General features: G+C 39.7%; 1 protein-coding gene across 1 annotated transcript in view; it reads left to right on the forward strand.

The window, feature by feature from the left end:
• The window catches only part of IWS1 (interacts with SUPT6H, CTD assembly factor 1), a 46,488-nt gene that overhangs the window by 3,537 nt on the left and 17,901 nt on the right, over positions 1-25,050 (forward strand). The window contains exons 2-8 of the mRNA XM_027773881.1: positions 4,878-5,598; positions 7,709-8,137; positions 9,648-9,837; positions 10,356-10,413; positions 17,589-17,686; positions 20,375-20,525; positions 23,002-23,084. Coding sequence (XP_027629682.1) covers positions 4,923-5,598; positions 7,709-8,137; positions 9,648-9,837; positions 10,356-10,413; positions 17,589-17,686; positions 20,375-20,525; positions 23,002-23,084 — 1,685 coding nt within the window. The 5' untranslated portion in view covers positions 4,878-4,922. The remainder of the gene's footprint in view (positions 1-4,877; positions 5,599-7,708; positions 8,138-9,647; positions 9,838-10,355; positions 10,414-17,588; positions 17,687-20,374; positions 20,526-23,001; positions 23,085-25,050) is intronic.

The raw sequence follows: 25,050 nt of genomic DNA on the forward strand, positions 1-25,050 counted from the left end.
GCTAACTGCTGGTCCCCTGGACAAGTTTTTGAAGTGCCTTTTTTTTTTTTTTTAATTATTTATTTAATTCCATTTGTTATTTTTTTTTTAATTTGACCAGAGAGAGAAAAAAGGAAAGGGAGAAAACAAACTGCCAGGTTCAGGACTCCAACCACAGTTGGCCGTGTGGGAATCCAGCACCTTTAACTGTCACGCCACCTGCCAGCCTCTTAAAGTGCTTTTTACAGCACTAATACACTTGAAAATTTCACTGATACTTACATCCTTTTAAAAGGGCAAGGAAGGGGACCAGCAGTTAGCATAATGGCTATGTCGCTGGACTCCCACGTAGTCAATCATGGTTTGCGTCCCAGACCTGGTGGCTTAAAACTCACGCCGGGCGTGTGTGCGTGCGTGCCCAAGATCCCAAGAGGAGAATGGAGGAGAAGGGATTGCGGGGTGACCATCCCCACTTGGGGGTGATTTCTCGCTTTCTGTCTCTATGTCTCTGTCTGTCTGTCTGGCGAGCACACGTGCCCTATAGCGAAAATCTCTCAGAAAAAAAAAAGGACAAGGAAGATGTTAGTAACCTCTAAAGATAATAATTAATATGTAATCAACCTATTACTGTAACTGTTCACATACAGGTTTTTTTTGTTTGTTTGTTTTTGTTTTTTTAAATCAAGGAAAAGCCCAAGAACAACCAGTTGACCCTTGAACAAAGTGACTTCCTCTCGCCCATTGAAAATCTGTATATGATTTTTGACTCTTCCAGAACTTTACTAATTACCTTTACCTACTGTTGACTGTAAGCCTCACTGATAAAATCAGTAGTCAATTAACACATATTTTGCATGTTATATATATTATATGCTATATTCTTACAGTAAGTTAGAGAAAAGAAAACATACTTGTACTGTTCATTGAGAAAGATTCATGTATGAGTAGACCTCTGTGTTGTTCAGTGGTCAACTATACTTCTAAATTCGACTTCATATGGAACTTTCTTGTTTTTAATTGTCAGAAGGCACATGCTCGAGAGAGGGAGAGAACCCTACACTGGTGTGTGGTCATGCCAGAGTTATTTTTCCTTCCATATCCTCATACTGTGAGGATGGTGGGCACACACATGCATGCACTCATTTTTTTCATGCCTCCAAGCCAAGATCAAACCATAGTCAACCATGTGGGATCTGACTCTGTTAATCGTTGAACTATGGATCAGCCCGTAAAGCTTTTTCTTCCCCTTTATTTGCCAGGATTCAGCCTATGGCTGACCATGTGGGATTCAGCTTCCAATACAGAGCACATAACCACTGTGTTTAAGAAACTACCCTTTTGGGCCAACCCTGCTGTGTAGTGATTAAGAGAGCCAGGTTCCACATGGGCAACTGGTTTGAATCCCAGTCCTGGTGGTTTGAAAAACACTTAATGTGCATGTGTGCAGTTAGCCTTGTGGGGGCCAGTGTCTTTGTCCTAATGTCCGTGCCCCCTGCTAACCCAGTATCAACTTTTTTAGTATTGTGATAACTTTCAAGCTCAAAATCTGTAATGTCATCATTGCCTAAGTGTATTTTCTGTTTCTAGTACTTCTCAGTGCATTGATTATGCCATGTATAATGGATGGATATCGGATTTTAATGGGAATTCATCAGTTCTGCAGTCATTATCATATGTAATGCCTTTGTTATGATTGTACATACCATGTGTCAGGAAATCCTGAGTAGAGTGTAGCAAGTAAGTTCTAGGATGACTGTTCAGTCAGTGTCTTTGGATGTATCCCTCAGAGCTGTGCCCTTTTTCTGGCTGTAGTTGAATAAATCATGATACCTAATAGTGGCAATTAAATAATTTCTCCTGAGGATTAAAGTTTTGAGTTCTAGGTATTGAAACTTAACATGGTTAGAGTTAAGTCATGTTATTGACCGTACTCTAGTGAAGATTGAGTTCCCCTTTCTCAGCTCTCTGAGCAGCCTTAGTTCCTTACCCTTCCTGAGTCTAGCCATTCATTTCACCTTGATTTTGGGAAAATTGTTTTGTTTTGTTTTGTTCCTGGACCTAGCCAGAGATGGTTTTATTGTTTGGAATTAAAATAAGTTGAGTCATAAATAAATATGGTGGTAAATTTATGTGTGCATGGGGCAGTGGCATTAGGTGGCATAGTGGTTAAGGTTGCTTTCTCACTTTCCCTTTCTCTCTATCTCTGGTGAGCACATGTGCCTCATAGCAAGTTTAAAAAGTAAAAATATAAATAAAATGATTATTTTAAAATGTTACATAGTGGGTGTGTTACAGAAAGCATTCCAAAAGCCAATTATGATTTTCTCTTATGTCTCTTGTTTGTTTCTGCTACCTATATATGCCTCACACCTACATCTAGGTAACTTCTTAACTCAATCATCACAGACTAAGTGCAGAAGTACCTGTTGTCTACACATATATGTGTATGTATGGCTGACAAGATAGCTAGTGCTGTGGTTAATGCTGAGTAAGAACTCAAGAAAAATGCTTTTAGAACTCTTGAACAAACAAAAAAGAATACTTTGTCTTTAGATGAGCCTGGAGGGAGTTAAAGAAAGTATGGGTTTTGTGAAACATGCCATTTATCTTGTCATTGAATTTTCTTAATTATTTAAAGATTTAATACTATGGTGGGCATGTACACTGTTATAGACTCTTTGGTCCTTGAAATTTTATCTGTGGTAAGTTCTTATAACTTCCAGCACATATCCTAAGAAATATTTGACTCTCTAAATTAAAAAAAAAATTACGTATTTTACATTTTTATTATTATTATTATTCAGTTTTAACCAAAGAGAGACAGAGAGAAAGGTAGAGTGAGAAAGCAAGCTGCCAGGTCCAGAACTTGAACTGTAGTCGGTCAGTGGGAGTCTTAACATCTCAACCACCATGCCACCTGCCAGCCCCATGACTCAGTACATTTTTAAGGGAGAAACACTTAAATGCAAAAAATATCTTAGGTTTTTATACCAGAACATTATCACCATATGGAAAGTTGAGGTGCTAGGTAGAGAAAATTTCCTTGAACCCAAAATACTTGCAAATATTTTGATCTGTTTAAATTTGTGTATTTTTTCTGCATTTAAAACAAGCACACAATGATGGGACCAGCGGTTAGTGTAATGGCTATGTTGCTGGACTCCCATGTAGTTGACCACGATTCGAGTCCCAGACCCAGTGGCTTAAACTCACGCTGAGCGCGTGTGTGTGCGTGCCCAGGGTGCCAAAAGGAGAATGGAGGAGAGAGGATTGCGGCATGGCCATTCCCCTGGGGGGTGATTTCTCACTTTCTGTCTCTCTGTCTGTCTCTGTCTTTCTGGTGAGCGTATGCACCCTATAGCAAAAACCTCTCCAAAACAAACAAACAAACAATGAGACCGGCAGATGGCGTAATGATTATGTCAATGAGCCCCCAGTTTGAGTTCTGGACCTGGCAGCTTAGCATGCATGTGTGTGTCCAATATCCCGAGTTGAGAAGGGTTTGTATTGTGGCCATCCCCCCTGGTGGGTTGATTTCTTGTTTCCTGTCTGTCTCTCTGGTGAACACATGCAACCTATAGCAGAAAGTGCTCTAAATCAATAAAATTTATCTGGGGCCAATAGGTGGCATGGCTAAGGCACTAGATTTCACATGGCCAGTACAGTGTTCGAGTACTGGATCTGGTGGCTTAAAAATCATGCTCAGCACATTTGTGTATATGCCCTGAGAGGAAGATGGAGGAGAAGGAGTTGCGGCTTAGCCATAACTCCCTGGGGTGTGATTTCTCACTTTCCTTCTCTTTCTCTGACAACCACATAAGCTTTATAGCAAAAAAAGGAAGCAAATAAATAAATAAATAAATCTGTAATATGCATCTATCATTTGTTCCCTGAGAGCATGATTTCAGAGTTATTATTTCAAATAACATTATGTATTAGTGTAATTAGATTAGTGATGTTTTCCCTAAAACTTAAGCTTTTGTTCCAGGGCTACTTGGTGTTTGACATGAGTACCTTAAGCCTCAGTTTTCTTGAGAAATATGGTTATGAAAAGTGAAATAACGCAGAAGAACCTAGCATGATGTTGGCTCCTAATCCTCAGGAAGAATTAACTCTTCCTTTCCTTGTTTGTTTACATTTTCTTGGAAGAAAGTTCCCTGTACGTTATTTGACCTTTTAAGTAAAATAAGGTTTTATAGTTCTTTCCGTTGAAGTAATTTTAACCTTATAAAGAATGTGCCTTTTTGCCATAGGGCGGGTGCCACCACGCCCAAGAATGTGCTTTTTTGTAAGAACTAGTTTACATGTTTACTTGTATTTGAGAAAAAGTTAGGCTTTTTTTTTTTGAAATCTAGTTCTTGAAAATTAGTCTATTTAATAATCTGGAGATATGCATTACAGATATAATTTTTGTGATTATCTTTCCCCATTTTTGGTTCTCAACCACGTTAACCATTTTGTAGATTGGCCTTTTTTTTTTTTTGGAGAGATTTTTTCGCTATAGGGCACGTGCGCTCGCCAGACAGAAAGACAGAGACATAGAGCCAGAAAGCGAGAAATCACCCCCCAGGGGGGATGGTCACGCCGCAATCCCTTCTCCTCCATTCTCCTCTCGGGATCTTGGGCACGCACGCACATGCGCCCAGCGTGAGTTTTGAGCCACCGGGTCCGGGACGCGAACCACGGTCGACTACGTGGTAGTCCAGCGACATAGCCATTACGCTAACTGCTGGTTCCCTAGATTGGCCTTCTTTAAAATAGAATGTTTCTGTTTGGGTATAGGACAAGAATTCTATATTTAAGTACACATATTCCTACATTTAAACTTGAAGTAAAATTTAACATTTCACTACCAAACTTTTTTGTACGTTCATAATTTTTTTCACTTTATTTTTCAGAATGAACCTAGTGACAGAGAAGATGACCCCCCCAAAGGACATCAAATGACGGACTCTGAGAATGATGAGCCCTTGAATCTTAATGCTAGTGACTCTGAAAGTGAGGAGCTCCATAGGCAAAAGGATAGTGACTCTGATTCTGAGGAGCGGGCAGAGCCTCCCGCAAGTGATTCTGAAAATGAGGATGTCAATCAGCACGGGAGCGACTCCGAAAGTGAGGAAACCAGGAAATTGCCTGGTAGTGACTCAGAAAATGAGGAGCTTCTTAATGGGCATGCAAGTGACTCAGAGAATGAAGATGTTAGAAAACATCAGGCTAGTGATTCTGAGGTTGAAGAGCTCCAAAAGAGTCCTGCCAGTGACTCCGAAACAGAGGATGCTCTAAAACCTCGGGTCAGTGACTCTGAGAGTGAGGAACCCCCAAGGCACCAGGCCAGTGACTCGGAAAATGAGGAGCCTCCCAAACCTCAAATGAGTGATTCAGAAAGTGAGGAGCTTCCCAAACCTCGGATCAGTGACTCAGAAAGTGAAGAACCCCCAAGACATCAGGCCAGTGACTCAGAAAATGAGGAGCTTCCTAAACCCCGTGTCAGTGACTCGGAGAGTGAGGACCCTCCAAGGCACCAAGCTAGTGACTCAGAAAATGAAGAGCTTCCCAAACCCCGTGTCAGTGACTCAGAAAGTGAGGACCCTCCAAGGCACCAAGCCAGTGACTCAGAAAATGAAGAGCTTCCCAAACCTCAAATTAGTGATTCAGAAAGTGAAGACCCACCAAGGAACCAGGCCACTGATTCTGAAAATGAAGAGCCACCCAAACCCCGCGTTAGTGACTCTGAAAGTGAAGAGCCTCAGAAGGGACCTGCGAGTGATTCAGAAACTGAGGGTGCCACCAGACACAAACAAAAGCCAGAATCTGATGATGATAGTGATGGAGAGAGTAAGAGAGAGAATACAGAAATGCAGACTGACTCCTTTCATTCAGATACCCATACAGACAGGAAAAGGTTTCACAGTTCTGATAGTGAGGAAGAAGAACCCAAAGGGCAAAAAATTGACAGTGAAGATGATGAAGAGAAAGAGGGTGAGGAGGAGAAAGTAGCAAAGCGAAAAGCTGCTGTGCTTTCTGATAGTGAAGATGAAGAGAAAGCATGTAAGGAATTATCTTTAACTATTTATTGGTAGCTTTACTTACTATCTAAGCTTCGTACTCCAACAGGCCAGCCAGTAGTTAAGACAATGGATCCTGTGTGACTGACTGCACAGTTCAAGTCTTGGACCCTGTGGCTTAAAAAGTGAGGAGCTCCATAGCTCCTCACACACTGGGCGTGTGTGCATGAGTGCCCAAATTCCTAGAGAGGAAAGGAGGAGAAGACATTGCTGTGTGGCCATTCCCTGGGGTAGCTTTCTCATTTTTGCTCTCTCTGGGGAGTACATGTGTCCCATAGCAAAGGGGAATGGGGGGGGCCTGCAACATTGTATCCTTTTCTGTTGTATGTGTTCAGCTGCCATTCAGTTCTATAATCTCAGTATCACTACTCATTGCCCTGATTGTCATTGGCTAAGCTTATACTGAATTTCCTTTGAGTTCTAGTAGCATCCGTGAATTTTAAACTACCTTAGACCAAGTGTTATGTTATAGAGATTACAGAAGGCTTGGTTTTGTTGTGTTTTTACTGGAAAAGATAACATTTCAAAGGAATATGTTTACATGAAAACCCTGACTATTCCCAGAGTTAGCTATAGGTCTCTGACAGCTAATTCACTAGACCCATGCAGATAGTAACTGAACTTCTACAGATATTTCTCTTCATTTATTAAACATTGTGTAATACCCAATATAGGAAAGTTTGTGGGGAAGTAGAATTCTGCTTAGAGACTCCCTGTCTCTAAAGTATCTCAGTTTTTGCTGTTTGGAACCTATTTTCATAGATAGTAATTTTCACTTGATTCCTTTTTTACAAAACTTACTTTTTGGAAAAGACATTCTTCTATAACCTTACATTATTCCTTTATAACCTGACAGCTATAGGAGAAATAAAAAGAGGGCTACACACATGCTACCAGTTTGTTAAGGAAGATGAGAAATTTCAAATTGACTAACAACAACTAAGATTTCTGGGGAATATTCCTAAAAGAGGAATATTCATTCCTTTTTTAGTTCTGCTAATACTAGGCAGCATGTTATAGGTGCCAGTTCTGCCTATTAGTCTTACCTTAATTTTCTTTGTTCTCCAAAGAGAAAGGTAGCTGCTGATACCTACCTCTTATTTTATTTTATTATTTAAAATTTGTTGTAGTGCATGTGCATTCACCAGAGAGAGACACAGAACAAAAGAAAGTGTGAAAGCAAGCCCCAGGTCAGACTCAATCCACCGTTGGCCATGTGGGAATCCAGCACCTTAACCACCACATCACCTGCTGGCCCAATGCCCATGTCTATAATTGATGGTTTTTTTTTCCTTCATCTTTTGGCCACTTTTTCCTAAGCAAAATAATTTGTATGAGGAGACTTACATTGAAATCTTGTGTTAGATAATATATTTAATTTTATGACTCGGATTTTAGTTCCTGAATTCCTGCTAAACACTGCATAGATAAATCCCCCAAATAATAAGTTACATGAAAGAAGCAAAGAGGACCTATAGAATTCCATTTCCATAAAGTTCAAGAACAGCAAAATTAATGTAGGGTGCTGGAGAACAGAGAGGTAATTACCTCTAGGATTTTGATGTTGGGAGACTGACTAGAGAGAGCCAAGAGGAAACTTTCAGGGGAGTTGAGATTGTTCTGTATCTTGATTTGGGGGCTGGTTACATGAAGTGACTCAGAAAATGAAGAGCTTCCCAAACCTCAAATTAGTGATTCAGAAAGTGAAGACCCACCAAGGAACCAGGCCACTGATTCTGAAAATGAAGAGCCACCCAAACCCCGCGTTAGTGACTCTGAAAGTGAAGAGCCTCAGAAGGGACCTGCGAGTGATTCAGAAACTGAGGGTGCCACCAGACACAAACAAAAGCCAGAATCTGATGATGATAGTGATGGAGAGAGTAAGAGAGAGAATACAGAAATGCAGACTGACTCCTTTCATTCAGATACCCATACAGACAGGAAAAGGTTTCACAGTTCTGACAGTGAGGAAGAAGAACCCAAAGGGCAAAAAATTGACAGTGAAGATGATGAAGAGAAAGAGGGTGAGGAGGAGAAAGTAGCAAAGCGAAAAGCTGCTGTGCTTTCTGATAGTGAAGATGAAGAGAAAGCATGTAAGGAATTATCTTTAACTATTTATTGGTAGCTTTACTTACTATCTAAGCTTCGTACTCCAACAGGCCAGCCAGTAGTTAAGACAATGGATCCTGTGTGACTGACTGCACAGTTCAAGTCTTGGACCCTGTGGCTTAAAAAGTGAGGAGCTCCATAGCTCCTCACACACTGGGCGTGTGTGCATGAGTGCCCAAATTCCTAGAGAGGAAAGGAGGAGAAGACATTGCTGTGTGGCCATTCCCTGGGGTAGCTTTCTCATTTTTGCTCTCTCTGGGGAGTACATGTGTCCCATAGCAAAGGGGAATGGGGGGGGCCTGCAACATTGTATCCTTTTCTGTTGTATGTGTTCAGCTGCCATTCAGTTCTATAATCTCAGTATCACTACTCATTGCCCTGATTGTCATTGGCTAAGCTTATACTGAATTTCCTTTGAGTTCTAGTAGCATCCGTGAATTTTAAACTACCTTAGACCAAGTGTTATGTTATAGAGATTACAGAAGGCTTGGTTTTGTTGTGTTTTTACTGGAAAAGATAACATTTCAAAGGAATATGTTTACATGAAAACCCTGACTATTCCCAGAGTTAGCTATAGGTCTCTGACAGCTAATTCACTAGACCCATGCAGATAGTAACTGAACTTCTACAGATATTTCTCTTCATTTATTAAACATTGTGTAATACCCAATATAGGAAAGTTTGTGGGGAAGTAGAATTCTGCTTAGAGACTCCCTGTCTCTAAAGTATCTCAGTTTTTGCTGTTTGGAACCTATTTTCATAGATAGTAATTTTCACTTGATTCCTTTTTTACAAAACTTACTTTTTGGAAAAGACATTCTTCTATAACCTTACATTATTCCTTTATAACCTGACAGCTATAGGAGAAATAAAAAGAGGGCTACACACATGCTACCAGTTTGTTAAGGAAGATGAGAAATTTCAAATTGACTAACAACAACTAAGATTTCTGGGGAATATTCCTAAAAGAGGAATATTCATTCCTTTTTTAGTTCTGCTAATACTAGGCAGCATGTTATAGGTGCCAGTTCTGCCTATTAGTCTTACCTTAATTTTCTTTGTTCTCCAAAGAGAAAGGTAGCTGCTGATACCTACCTCTTATTTTATTTTATTATTTAAAATTTGTTGTAGTGCATGTGCATTCACCAGAGAGAGACACAGAACAAAAGAAAGTGTGAAAGCAAGCCCCAGGTCAGACTCAATCCACCGTTGGCCATGTGGGAATCCAGCACCTTAACCACCACATCACCTGCTGGCCCAATGCCCATGTCTATAATTGATGGTTTTTTTTTCCTTCATCTTTCGGCCACTTTTTCCTAAGCAAAATAATAATTTGTATGAGGGGTTTTTTTTTGTTTTTTGTTTTTTGTTTTTTTTTTCCCTAAACCACTTGTCATTGTTTGGTTTTGCCTTATACTGCCATCTAAAGGTATCTGTTAGGCTTAGTAGTGCAGTGACTGACAAAGTATGATTGATGGTGTTTTTTGTCAACAGCAAAGAAGAGCCGTGTTGTCTCTGATGCAGATGACTCTGACAGTGATGTTATATTAGATAAGTCTAGTAAAAGAGAGAAAACCATAGCATCTGACAGTGAAGAAGAAGCAGGAAAAGAAGAGTTGTCTGATAAGAAAAATGAAGAAAAGGATCTATTTGGGAGCGATAGTGAGTCAGGCAATGAAGAAGAGTAAGTGACAGCATAACGTGAGTTTTCAAGGGTTTTTAGTAGATGCTACAGAGGGGGGTGTCTTAGGTTTTTCAGACTTACATTGAAATCTTGTGTTAGATAATATATTTAATTTTATGACTCGGATTTTAGTTCCTGAATTCCTGCTAAACACTGCATAGATAAATCCCCCAAATAATAAGTTACATGAAAGAAGCAAAGAGGACCTATAGAATTCCATTTCCATAAAGTTCAAGAACAGCAAAATTAATGTAGGGTGCTGGAGAACAGAGAGGTAATTACCTCTAGGATTTTGATGTTGGGAGACTGACTAGAGAGAGCCAAGAGGAAACTTTCAGGGGAGTTGAGATTGTTCTGTATCTTGATTTGGGGGCTGGTTACATGAGTTTATACATTTGTTAGGACCCGTTCAACTGAACACTTAGCTGCATATGTTACTAGCATATAGCATGTTTTTAAATGGCTCTAAGGCACATGAGAGGAAAGCAAATAAATGTTTTTAAATACTTATTTTTTAGAAATCTTATTGCAGACATATTTGGAGAATCTGGTGATGAAGAAGAAGAAGAATTTACAGTAAGTATAAGATGTATTTCCTCTTTGTGTGTTTTTTTTTTTTTTAATATATTTTTTAATGGCAGTGCTTCTCCAATGGGTGATTTCAGTAAGTAGGCGTAGACAATCCAATGTAATCAAGAAAGAAATTGAGAAGAAAGGGATTTAGAAAGTGAAATGAAAGGATTTACAAAGGCATAGAAGGAAAATACAGGCAAAATTGAACTGAACACAGTAAGAGACAGTGTAAGATTCACAGTAGTCGTGCAACTTACTATCTCAGTGGCAGCCTAGGTTATTTGTACTAACTCTTCTGCTAAAGACAACTAGAATATCTGAACAAAATATTTTAAAGTCTACTCATCACCAATGGAACAAAGAAAAGAGTTACTAAGCCATAAGACAGAAAACTAGAGAGGTAGCTTCGTGTTTAGAGCTACTTTTCCTGTCAAGGATTTATTTGGGAGGCTGCCCACATTTTTAATATCCTCAAGTCTTATAGGTAGATAAAATTTGGGAGTTCAAGGCCTGCTGAGACTAGGAGACTGTTTAAAAACTTGTGCCCTGAATTGGGACACCAAAGAGCTGCACCGTAGGATTCAGACTGAACTGAAAATAAAGTGGTCTTTGGGTCAGCAAATGGCTTAGTGGTTAAGGTGCTGGACTCCCACATGGCCGGCCATGGTTCAAGTCTTGGACCTAGTGGCTTAAAACTCAGGCCAGGCATGAGTGCCCAGAATTCTGAGAGGAGAACAGAGGAAAAGGGTTTGCCTCATGGCCATCCTCTGGAGGGTGATTTCTCACTGTCTCTCTCTCTCTCTCTTCCTCCCTCCCTTCCTTCCTCCCTCCCTCTCTTTCCTTCTCCCTCTCCCTCTCTCTGTCTCTCCAGTGAACGCAAGCACCCTATAGCAAAAATGTCTTTTAAAAAAGTAAATAAGGGACCAGCAGGTGGTATGATGATTATGTGGCTGGACTCCTATGTAGTTGACCATGGTATGAGTCCCAGACTAAGAGACTTAAAACTCAACCTGGGCACGTGTGCATATGTGCCCACATTCCCAAGAGGAAGATGGAGGAGGAGAGGTTGCAGCGTGGCCCCCCTTGGGGGTGATTTCTCTCTTTCTCTCTGTTTGTCCAGCAAGTGCATGCGCCCTATAGCAAAAATCTCTACCCCCCCAAAAAAAAGAATGAAATAAAATAGCTTTTGCAAAGATTTTGAGGACAGCTTTAAGTTATCTAGAAAACAAGAGAACCTCAGTCTCAAATTATATTACAATGGTTATTGAGTTTTTCATACGTACAGTATGGTGCACAAGATAACATTAAAAAGAAGCAAGACAGTAGAAATAGACCTAGGGGCCTAGATATAGCAATTTTAGGTGTTGCCTTAAAAACATGTATGATCAGAGAGAAAAACGATTTAAAACTTGGTCATAACAAACAGTTAAAAAAAGACAGGGTAGATTTGGGAAAGAACCAAGTGGAAGTTACAAAATTGTAAAATACAGTAACTAAAATTAAGAACAATTAACTCAGAGAGTATAACAACAGATAGACATTTAAAAAGTAAATTAGTGAGAGGCTTGCAAGTGGCATGGTGGTTAAGGGCACTGGACTTCCACATGGCCTACCACGGTTCCAGTCTTGGACCTGGTGGCTTGCTTTCTCACTTCCTCTCTCTCTCTTTCTGATCAAACTGGAAAATAATAATGATGATAATAATAAAAGTTAAATAAAATAATTATAAAAAAAGTAAATTAGTGAATTAGAAGATAGGTTAGAGGAAGTCTTTAGAAAGAATCACTGAGATACATTATTATAGAAGATTTAAAAGAAAAAGAAATTATATATGAGAATATTTAACAAGTTGAAATACGAGGAGAGGGACAGATTCATATAATAGAAGCAGCAATATTGGTGCCATCAGATGGTGTGGTGGTTAAGGCTCTGGACTCCCACTTGGCCAGTCGCAGTTCAAGTCCTAGACCTGGCCACCTGAAAATCACACCAAGTGCCTATGCATACATGCCTAAAATCCCAAGAGGTTAATGGATTGCTGCATGACCTTGGGATTGATTTCTTACTTTATTTCTCCAGCAAGCACACAAGGCCTATGGCAAAAACACTCACAAAAAAGAATAAGAAGCAATATTTAATGATAATATATAAAGCTATAGATTATAGATATCCTATAGATTAAGCAGGATAAATAAAAAGAAATTACACCCAAGTACATTATTATATAAAAAACTACCCCCCACCCAAAAAAAAAAAAGAAACTAGGAAAATCTCAAAAGCAGCCACAGGAAAAGAATTACATTCAGAAGAGTAACAGACCAGTAGCTCGCTTCTCAATAGAAACTGTGGAATCCAGTAACTGCAAACTTAGAATTCTGTTACATTCAGCAAATATACTTTAGGAGTGAACATTAAATAAGGAGGAAATGAATTGATAGTATACCATCTGAAAGAAAATGACCTAAGGTACAAGGTTAGAAATGTAGGAAGGAAGAAAGCAAGATAAGTATGTCCCAGAACAAAGTGTCTTAAGTTGATGTAGCTTAAAAATATATATATGTTTAATTAAAATGTATGGCAGCTGTAACAAAGTGGGAGTGTGCATGAAATGAAATGTTCATAAGTCTTTTCAAATACATTTAAATATATGTTAGAAAACTTTGAATAAGTTAGAATATGTCTGTCTCTAAAACCACTAAAAAACTATGAAGGGCCAGCAGGTGGTGGTGTGTTAAGGTGCTGGACTCCCACATTACAAACTGTGGCTCAAGTCCTGGACCTGGTGGCTTGGTTTCTCTCTGTCTCTCTCTGGTGAGTGTACATGCCCTATAGCAAATTTTTTTTTAAAAAAAATAGTAATATTGGGACCAGTGGTTGGCGTAATGACTGTGTCGCTGGACTCCCGTTTAGTCGTCTGTAGTTTGAGTCCCAGACTACAAAGGGACTGAGGTATGGCCATCCCTTCTCAGAGTTTATTCTTCTCTTTTTGTCTCTCTGGCTTAAACTCTCACCTGTGTGTATGCATGCCCAAGATCCCAAGAGGAGAATGAAGGAGAAGGGATTGTGGCATGGCCATTCCTCCCTGGGGAGTGATTTCTCACTTTCTGTCTCTGTCTCTTTCTTTTTGACAAGCACATGTGCTCTATAGCAAAAGCCCCCCCTCCCTCAAAAAAAAAAAAAAAAAAGAAAGAAAGAAGACATAATAGCAATATTAATTAAATAATTTGTAAGATAGACTATTTAAAAATAACAAGAGACCAACAGGTGGTGTGATGGTTATGTTGTTGAACTCCCATATTGCAAACTGTGGTTCAAGTCCTGGACCCACTGGCTTGAAACTCAAGTCAGGCGCACATGTGTGTGTATGCCCAAAATCCTGAGAGTAGAATGGAGAAGGGACTGAGGTATGGCCATCCCTTCTCGGAGGTGATTCTTCGCTTTTTGTCTCTCTGGCGAGTGCACATGCACCATAGTAAAAATCTTGCTTTAAAAAAAATTTTAAAAAGATTGTGATGGAATATGTAACTTCCAAATGAATTGAGGGAAAAAGTGAAATAATGAAAGCTAATCAGCCTAGGAAAAGCAATAAATATATATAATGGGACAATTAGAAGGTGGTACATAGTAAGATAGCAGATTAAAACTTCATTAATGTCAGAAATTATATTGCATATAAATGTACTAAATACACCAATTTAAGGACAGGTGGTCAGATTGGATTTTTTTAAATAATTTTATTTATTCATTTATTTATTTTTAATTTGACCAGAGAGGCATAGAGAGAGAGAAAGTGAGAAAGCAAGCCATCAGGTCCAGGACTTGAACCGTGATCAGCCATGTGGGAGTGTTCAGCACCTTAATCACCACACCACCTGCTGATCCCTAGATTTTTTTTTTTTTTTTAAGAAAGATTTTTGCTATAGGATGTGTGCACTCACTGGAGAAACAGAGAGACAGAAAGCGAGAAATCACCCTCAAGGGGGGGATGGCCATGCCTCAATTCCTTATTCATTCTATCTACTCTTGGGATTTTGGGGACACATGCACACGCACCCAGCACAAGTTTCAAGCAACTGGGTTCAGGATTCAAACCATGGTTGGCCACGTGGAAGTCCAGCGCCTTAACCACAATGCCACCTGCCGATCACCAGATTATATTTTTAAAACAAGCTGTATACTTAAAGAGATTCGTTTTGGGCCAGCTCTGTGACTTAGTGGTTGAGACAGTTTATCCCACATGACCAGTCACGATTCGAGTCCCGGACCTGGCAGCTTGAAAAACATGCTGTGTACGTTTGTATGCATACCAAAATCCCAAAAGGTGAGAGGTGGAGGAGAAGGGATTGCAGCATGACCATTCTCCCTGGGTGTGCTTGCTCTTTTCTGTCTCTGGAGAGTACATGCACCTTCTAGGGGGGAGAAAAAGATTAATCTTAATCTGAAACAGAAGGTAAGGAAAAATTGAAAATGAAGGGATTAGACAAGATATATAATGTGAACACTAACTGAAAGACGCTGGCATAGCTGTGTTTATATCAGCGAGGTAGTCTTTTGGTGGGGAGGCAGAAATTATTTTTGCTGTAAGATACATGCACTCACTGGAGACACAGAGGAAATGAGAAATCATCCCTCTGGGGATGGGTGACCACACCACAATCCTTTGTCCTCTATTCTCTTGAGATTTTGGGCACGCATGTACATACACATGTTGTGAGTTTTAAACCTCCAGGTCCAGGACTCAAAAACTGCAGTTGCAATGTGTATGTCCAGTGCTTTAACTGCTATGCCACCTGCTGGCCTCAAGAGGTAGACTTTAAAGTAAAGACATTAAAGAGATAAAAGATAAGAGAGTCACTTTATTATTGATAAAAGGTTTTAAAATTGTATCTCTCTGGGGCTGGCAGGTGGCATGATAGTTAAGGTTTAGACTCCTGCATGGCTGACCATGGTTTGATTCCCAGACCTGGTGGCTTGTCTTCTCACTTTTCCTCCCCCCCCCCACCTTTCTCTCCTTTTCTCTCTCCCAGTCTGTCCCTCTCTGGTCTGTCTAAATAAATAAATAAATAGTTAAATAAAATGGTATATTCCTAATAACATGACTGTAAATGTGTAGACATAAAAGTTGACTCAAGGGACCAGCAGTTAGTGTAATGGCTATGTCACTGGACTCCCATGTAGTCTACTGCGGTTTGCGTCCTGGACCCGGTGACTTAAAACTCTCGCCAGGCATGTGTGCGTGCGTGCCCAAGATCCCAAGAGGAAAACGGAGGAGAAGGGATTGCGGCGCGGACATCCCGATTTCTCACTTTCTGTCTCTCTGTCTCTGTCTGTCTTGCAAGCCCGCCCTATAGCAAAAACCTCCTCTCAAAAAAAAAAAAAAAAAGTTGACTCAAATGTTACGGGAAATGGAGAAATGGATACAACCCTTCCATCCGGTGGAATGCAACCAGCAGAACAAGCAGACCAAAAAGGCTACATAAGGATCTCTTATTCTTTGGTGCTTACTGAAAGTTCACAGAAAGAATTACAAATAGGCTTGTAAACATAAAGAAGTGCTCAACTTTACTTATAATAAGAGAATGCAAATAAAGCTACACTCAGATGCCTTTTGGTTTTTTTGGGCCAGAATTTGGCAGATAGTAATGTTTGATAACCTTCTATAAGATGAGAAGGCAGAGGGAACAGCAGTTAGTGTAATGGCTATGTCACTGGACCTCCCATGTAGTCGACTGCGGTTCGAGTCCTGGACCCCAAGAGGAGAATGGAGGAAAAGGGATTTCGGCATGGCAGTCCTCCCTGGGGAGTGATTTCTCGCTTTCTATCTCTCTGTCTCTGGCAAGTGCATGTACCCTATAGCAAAAACCTCTCCCCAAAATAAGAACAACAAAGAAAAGATGAGAAGGTAGAGAAAAATCGTATACCTGCTGGAAGGAAAACTAATAATTAGTATAACTTTTACTGAAGACAATTGACAAATATTTTTTAAAATTTCAAATATACATCTCAAAATGTCAGTATTGCAAATATTGCAAAATTTGCAAACAAATTATGGTTACAACCATATGGTTAAAGGAGAAGGATACTTTTATAATAGTATGAATTGCTCTCTAAATTCTGTTAAATTTAGAAAGTGCAGATCAGTGGGGCCCAACAGGTCTTGGTGTGGCAAAGTCTCTAGACTCCCATGTGGTAGATCATGATTCAAGTCTCTGCCCAGTGGCTTGAAAATCACACCGGGGGCCTGTGCCCAAAATCCTAAGAGAAGAATGGAGAAGAATCATGGCATGGCCATCCTCTCTGGGGAGTGATTTCTCACTATCTGTCTGACAAGCCCACATGCCCTATGGCAAAAAACCTAAAAAAAAAAAAGTAAAAAGGAAGCACAGAGCACTATCCCATATCCATTATAAATCATATATGGTGCCATTTATATAATGAAAGGGGAAAATGTATATCATGGGGAAATCATGTGGATTTCAGTTTTTTTGCATCAAAATAAACTGAGACTCAAGTTTCGCTGTAGGGTACATGTGCCCACCAGAGAGAGAAAAAGATGGAGAGTGAGAAATCACTTTCATCACCATGGGTGGCCATGCCACAATCCCTTCTCCATCTTCCTTGCAGGATTTTGAGCATACACACATGCCCAAAGTATTTTGAAGCCTCTTGATCTGGGACTCAAACCATGAAATCAGTTATATGTCATCAAGCTGCCTCAGCCTCCACATACCTGCTGGCCCTAAAGTGGTACTTTTAATTTTATTTTTCCATATACTTTTTTTTTTTTTTTTAAGTTTTTTAACCTTAGGGCAGGTGCACTGGCTGGAGAGAGACGGAGAGAGGGAAAGTGAGAAATCACGTGCCACGCTGCGACCCCTTCTCCATTTTCCTCTTGGATTATAAACACCTATGCACATGTGTCTGGCATCATTTTTCATGCTTCCAGATCCAAGGCTATAACCTCAGTCAGCCAGGTGAGAATCTGGTGACTTAGCCACCCCCTGCTGGCCTGTTCTATGTACTTTTTGATGTCTCCTTGTATCTGTGTGTAGAAGTGCTTCTGCAAATACAGACTACTTCTGGAAGAAAATGCAGGAAAACTAATAAATGCAAGCAGCTAAGCAGGGAGGTCCTGCTGCATACCTTTTGATATCTATTTCATTTTTGTTTGTCTTTAGGGTTTTAACCAAGAGGATTTAGAAGAAGAAAAAGGTGAAACACAGGTAAAAGAAGCTGGAGATTCAGATTCTGATGATAACATAAAGAGAGGAAAACAGTAAGTTTTTTTTTTTGGTGTCATTTCTGGGTTTTTTTGGAGTTTCTTTTTTTGCAAATCACCAGAGGGCACATGTACTTCCTAAAGAGGGAGCAGGACAAATCCTCTTCTCCACTAGTAGGCAGCAAGCACTCTCATTTACTCCATCCTGTAAGGTTTTTGTTTGTTTGCTTGCTTTTTAATTTGATCTTGTTATTATCTTTTAATTTGACCAGTGAGAGAGAAAGGCAAAGTGAAAAAGAAAATGTCATGTCTAGGACTCAAACCATGGTTGGCCATGTGCAAGTCCAACACCTTAACCACCACGCCATTTGCTGGCCTCGTCCTGTAAGGATTTTAGGTTCAAACATACCTGGCATGTTTCTCAAGATGCCGGGTGAGGGCCTTGAACCACAGTCAGCCACATGTGATTTAGATCCTTTAACCACTAGGATATGAGGCTGGCCTGGTTGTTGTTTTTTAAGGAATTTGTTAGAAAACTAAAATAAGGTAGAGAGACTGTTACATTTTTGTTTGTTTGTGTTTTCATTTTGGTTCATAGTTAAACGTAGGAGAGAATCTGTTCCCATTTTTCTCCCTTCTACTTCTCTATATACAGTGTTATTGGTGAATTACTTATTTTTCTTTTATTTGCCCTGTGCTCAGAGCAGAGTTATATTTATATAGTACCAGACTCACCAAGTGAAGTCTTCTGAAAATAATGTAATTTAAGAATACATTTTTTGAGTGAAAAGCTAATTTTGGGATAATCAACAACTCTGAAGTCTTAACTACAAAATATTACTTGATTGTGGTTCCCTTTTGTTGAGAGAAATCTGGTATCTTGAAACATGCCTTATGAGCATAGAATGACCAGTTACTGTTTACAATGATAAAGATAATACTTTTAAAAAATTGTTTTCTTTTTAATTCTTACTGGCATGCAAAAAATAACAAATTTGGCAGTACTTTTTTTTTTTTAAAGAGATTTTTATTATAAGGTACATGAGCTAGCTGGAGAGAGACCGAAAGTGAGAAATCATCCCCTTAGGGGGATGGCCATGCTGCAATTCCTTTTCCTCTATTCCGAGAGCTTGAGCACAAATGCACATGCACCTGCCATAAGTTTCAAGCCACTGGGTCAGAGACTCAAACCAGGGTCAGCTCTGTGGGAGTTCAATGACGTAACCATTACTCCCAAATGCTGGCCCCTGGCAGTTCTCTTGAAATTTTATTTATGATTGTGACAGTGTATTATTCCTCTTTTCCAGTGAAAGATTTGAGGCTCTTAGCAAACCTATAGTTTTTCACCCTTTTTCTTTCTTTTTTTTTTTGGAGAGGTTTTTACTGTAGGGCACTTGCCCTCCCCAGAAAGACAGACAGACAGACAGAAACAGAAAGTGAAAAATCACCTTTGATGGGGGGTGGCCATGCCGCAATCCCTTCTCCTCCATTCTCCTCTCAGGATCTTGGGCACACACACACACACACCCGGCGTGAGTTTAAGCCACTGAGTCTAGGACTCGAACCGCGGTCGACTACATGGGAGTCCAGAGACATAGCCATTACGCCAACTGCTGGTCCCTATTTTTTATTTATTTTTAATTATTTTATTTAACTTTATTTTTAAAGTTCATTTATTTTTTTATTTGACCAGAGAAAGACAGAGTGAGAAAGGGAGAAGGAAAGAGGGAAAGTGAGAAAGCAAGCCACTGGGTCTTGGACTCGAACTATAGTCAGCCATATGGGAGTCCAGCGCCCTTAACCACCACGTCACCTGCTGGCCCCCATCCATTTATTTTGTTAATTGCCAGAGGGAATATGTGCTCACCAGAGACAGAAAGGGAGAAAGCTGCCCCCACCAACCCCTTTTCTTCCATTCTTTCCATCAGGATTTGGGTCATGCTGCTTATGTGTCATGTTTTCAAGTCTGGGGCTCTGATTCAAACTGTTGTCAGCCATGGGGGATCCATTTCCTTTATAATTTGTAGGTTGTGAGGCTGGCGCATAGATTTCCATCTTTATCTTATTCACATTATGTTTTGAGAACTATGCTTCTGAAAAGCAACAATTTATTCGGGACCAGCAGTTAGTGTGATGGCTATGTCACTGGACTCCCATGTAGTTGACCGCGGTTCGAGTCCTGGACCTGGTGGCTTAAATTCACGCTGGGCACGTGTGCATGCATGCCCAAGATCCCGAGAGGAGAATGGAGAAGGGATTGCGGCATGGCCATCCCCCTGGGGGGTGATTTCTCACTTTCTATCTCTCTCTCTTTGTCTGTCCAGCAAGCGTGCACGCCTTGTAGCAAAAACCTCTCAAAAAAAAAAAAGGTAGCAATTTATTTTGAAATGTTCCTTCTTAAACTGATATATGCAAGTGAACACAGAGTGCAGTGTTTTGAAAGTTTAGAGTTACTAGTGGCCAAGTTAGAGCAATTGGAAGAGTACAGGACTTGAACATAAAGCCTCAGGCTAGCAGTACTTCCACTTTTAAAAGGAAAGAGCACTTTATTGAGTTAGAGTTAAGAAATTTGATGTGTCGTCCCCCCCCAAGCCACCAGGTCCAGACTTGAACCACCCAGTGGGCCATGTGGGATCCAGCTGCCTTAACCACCATGCCACTGGCTGGCCTGGAATTTGGTATTCTTAACTGTAGTAAACGTGTGTATTTCATTTTAATTTTTCTTGTTTTTCTCTTACTTCTTAGTATGGACTTTCTATCAGATTTTGAGATGATGTTGCAGCGGAAAAAGAGCATGAGTGGCAAGCGCAGGCGGAACCGGGATGGGGGAACCTTCATCAGTGACGCTGATGATGTTGTGAGCGCCATGATAGTCAAGATGAATGAAGCTGCTGAGGTAAGATGTGGTACTTCCGGGGTTACCATCTTCCCCCAGTGAATTAATTGGTTGGGCAACTTTTTATTATTAATATTATTGTTGTTATTGTTATTAAGGACTTAGCCTGTACTTATACTACATGTACAACACTTTGCTTTTTATTGTAAAGAATTTACTGTTCTAACTTTTAAGCATAAAAATAATCTGAAATTTTTAAGTCACGTGTTTAGAGAAAAGCAAGAAGGCTTAAGTATTAAGTAAGATGAACCTAATTAGGTGAATGGCTTTGATAGTTTTATGAGAAATGAATGGCTTTGTTCTCTGATTTGGCTGGTTTGCTGCAGTTTGATGTTTCTTCATGTATAAAAAGTGTTATGGAGCCAACCAGGTAGCATGGTGGTCATATCCCCCATGGCTGACTGCACTGTTCAAATCCTAGACCCTGGTGCCTTGGAAAACACTGGACGCATGTGCATGTGTATTCAAAATCCCCAGAGGAGCAGGGATTATGGCATGACCATTCCCATAGGGATGATTTCTCACTTACTGTTTGTATTTCCCCCCCCCCCCCCCCCCTATCTTTCTCCAACAATTGCATGGATCCTATAGCAAACTGTTTTAAAAATAAGATAAAAAATGAGGCCGGCAGGTGGTGTGGTAGTTGAGGTGCTTGATTTCCACATAGCCAACCAGGGTTTGAGTCCCAGATCTGGTGGCTTTCTCTCTTCTCTCTCTTTCTCATGAGCACACATGCCTTATAGGAAATAAAGTACATTTTTAAGAAGCAATGTTGTGAACACAAGTGTCATTCTCTTGCCTCTGATTAATAGACTATATCTAGTTCATTGCATTGTTAAAATCTGCTCAAATTATAAAAATTGGCTTAGAATTACAGGTTTTTTGGGGTTTTTTTTAGAGAGATTTTTGTTATAGGTCACATGTGCTTGCTGGAAAGACAAAGAGACAGAAAGTGAGAAATCACCCATGCCACAATCTCTTCATGCACACACACATGGTATGAGGATTGTTTCTGTTTGTTTGTTTGTTTCTGTTTTGAGAGGTTTTTGCTATAGGGCATGTGCACTCACCAGAAAGAGAGAGACAGAGCGACAGAACGTGAGAAATCAGCCCCCAGAGGGGATGGCTATGCTGCAGTTCCTTCTCCATTCTTTCAAGATCTTGGGTATGCATGCATATGTGCCTGGTATGAGTTTAAACCACCAGGTCTGGGACTCAAACCGCAGTTGACTACATGGGAGTCCAGGGACATAGCCATTACGCCAACTGCTGGTCCCACCTGGTGTGAGTTTTAAAGCCGTTTGGTCCAAGACTAGAACCGTGGTCAGCTATGTGGGAGTCCAGTGATACAATCGTATCATCAGCTGATCCCAGATTTATGTTTTAAAAACAAGTTCTTAGGCCAACAGGTGGCATGGAGGTTAAGGCAGCTGGATCTCTCATGGCCAGCTACATAGTTTGAGTCCTGGACTCAGTGACTTGAAAAAAAATACCAAGCACAAGTATAGGCATGCCCAAAATCCTAAGAGAAGGGAGGAGAAGGGATTATGGCATGGCCATGCTGCCTGGGGGATTTTTCACTTTTTGTCCTTATCTCGGGGAACACTTGCCCATGCCCTATAGCAAAACTAAAAATAAATAAATTAAATACATAAATAAATAAATAAACAAGCAAGCAAGCAAAGTCTTATCATTTAGAGACACTTGGTGAAGTATTCATGGATTCAGATCACTGACTTGTTCAAAAAAGTTCATGAATAGATGGAAAAATAGCTAGAGATCTAGATAAAACAGTACTGGTTGTGAGTCTTTAAATGTTAAAGGGTACATGACCAGGGATATTCTGTTTTTGTAGAATTTGAAATTTTTTATAATTGAAAAAATAATTGTCCAGATATTGAAGCTCTTTAACAATGTATTCCTATATTATTCATGCCTCATACCTGGAAAAATCATTTTTTATAATACGCTAGAATTTCCCAGGTCTTATTTGCACCTTTAATAAATTCTGAAAACTTGACATTTATGCCTGTATTTTAAATTAAAATAGTTCTCAGTTCAATTGTTAAAGGTGACTCTTCTAAGTATTATGGATTTGATTGACACAGGTACAGAATTTGGTACTGTGTAAAATACCTATTATTTTCATTATCCTGCTAGGGGTTGGGGTGGAGACAGACTTTTCCACTCTTCTTTTTTTCCCTCCCACAATCCCACTCCATTGGATGGTGCCCGTCCACATAGAAGGTGGGTCTTTTGAAAGGTCTCACCCCACCGAATGCCATAACATTAGGGACCACACATATGAGTCCTGGGGGAACAAACAATTATTTCTAAACCATAGCAGTTTTAGTTATCCCTTTCTACAGGGAAAAATTATTTCTTTGTGAAACTGCTGCTTTATTTATGGTTATAGTTCACTATAAACAGTTCACACTCTTGTGTGTGTGTGATTTTAATCTTTTTCTCTTGATAGGAAGACCGACAACTGAACAATCAAAAAAAGCCAGCACTAAAGAAATTAACTTTATTACCTACTGTGGTTATGCACCTTAAGAAGTAAGTATTTTGTTTTCTTGAAAAAGATTTTCCTTTTAGTGTAATAAATGATGTTTAAAACAATGTACTTGTATCCTAGGGATATTAAGTAATGATAGCTCACAGAAAAAAATAATGAATTAAATTTAAATTTTATTTCTTTATGAATTTTTTCTAAACCTTGAAACTTATTACAAATAGAACAAATAGAAAACCAGTATTAACAAAAGAAAAACTGAGAAATTATTGGTTTCTTTTTTTATAGACAGATTTGGGTCTGCTAAAATTGCATCTGTTTTTCCAGTGTGATTAAAAATAGCAAATTCTGAGAGGCTGTACTTGTAACACAATTATATAAAGGGTTACATGGCCCCATTACATCACAGTGATTGATCCTGCTGTTATTGATCCTTCTGAAATGATGACCTTTCTTCATAGATCTCTATTAACCAGATTCTTTGGTTGGTTTACATTCTTTTTTTTTTTTTTCCTTTTTTTTGAGAGAGATTTTTGCTGTACAGTATATACTCACTAGAGAGACAGAAAGACAGAAAGTGAGAAGCCATTCCTTCTGGTGGGGAGAATGTCCATACCACAAACCCTTCTCCTCCATTCTCCTTTCAGGATTTTGGGTATGCACGCATGTGTGCCCGGTGTGAGTTTCAAACCGCCAGCTCCAGGACTTTAACCTTGGTCAACTTTGTGGGAGTCCAGCGATGTAACCATATTGCTTTCTGGTGGTCCTGTGGCTGGTTTACATTCATGAGCAGCTTTGCTTTCTTTTTGAGTTAACCCATAGCCCGTTTTTGATGGCTAAAAATACACATGAATACATCAGTTAGCCACAGCATGGCCTATGACAATTCAGCTAGAAAATTGCTACTTCTGGGATCAGCAGGTGGTGTGGTGGTTAAGATGCTGGACATTCCCACATGGCCAACCATGGTTTAAGTCCCAGACCTGGTGACTTGCTTTCTGACTTTCTCTCTCTCTCTCTCTCTCTATTACTCTGGTCAAATTAAAAAAAAAGAAAAAAAAGAATAAATAAAATTAAATGTTTTTAAAAAAGAAAACTGCTACTTTTAACAGGCAAAACTGTCTGTACCAGGTTTTTTACATACATAATATGATCATAGTTTCTCTTAATGAATTGGTTCTGCACAAAATGAAACTTAAATATCAGTATCTTTTTTAAAAGAATTATTTATTTTTATTTATTCATTCATTTATTTTAATTTGACCAGAGAGAGAGAAAGTGAGAAAGTAAGCCACCAGGTCCAGGACTCAAACCATGGTGAGTCAGCCATGTAAGAGTGTCCAGTGCCTAAACCACCATGCCACCTGCTGGTCCTCTAACTAGCAGTATCTTATTGAGTTTATTTCTGTCAGGAGAGTAGCATGCAAAGAATAAAACACTTTCCGGTTTTCCATTACCTTAAACTGTTTGAAAATCACTATTCTGACAGATTAAAGATTTTTTTTTTTAGCTATAATATAGACTGTCACTTCACAACAGGAATATGTCCTAAGAAATGCATCATTAGGTAACTTTTTTCATTGTGTGCACATCTTAGAGTGTATTTATACAAACCTAGATGGTACAGCCTACTACATTACCTAGGCGAGGTGATACATAGCCTGTTAAAATCTCACAGGCCCGCCATCGTTTATGCATTTTACTGATGACAAAAACATCATTATGGGGGCCAGCAGATGGCGTAGTGGTTAAGGGCATTGGGACTCCCACCTGGCCAACCACTGTACAAGTCCCAGACCTGGCGGCTTCCCTTCTCACTTTCCCTCCCTCTCTGGTCATATTAAAAATAAATAAATAAAGTTAAATAAAATAATTCTTTATTTTTATTTATTTATTTTTTTGGAGAGGTTTTTGCTATAGGGTGTGTGCGCTTGCCAGACAGAGAGAGACAGAAAGCAAGAAATCACCCCCCAGGGGGGATGGTCACACTGCAATCCTTTTTCCTCCATT

This window comes from Tupaia chinensis, unplaced genomic scaffold (genome assembly GCF_000334495.1).
Source record: "Tupaia chinensis unplaced genomic scaffold, TupChi_1.0 Scaffold000386_1, whole genome shotgun sequence".
NCBI classification, from domain to species: Eukaryota; Metazoa; Chordata; class Mammalia; order Scandentia; family Tupaiidae; genus Tupaia; species Tupaia belangeri.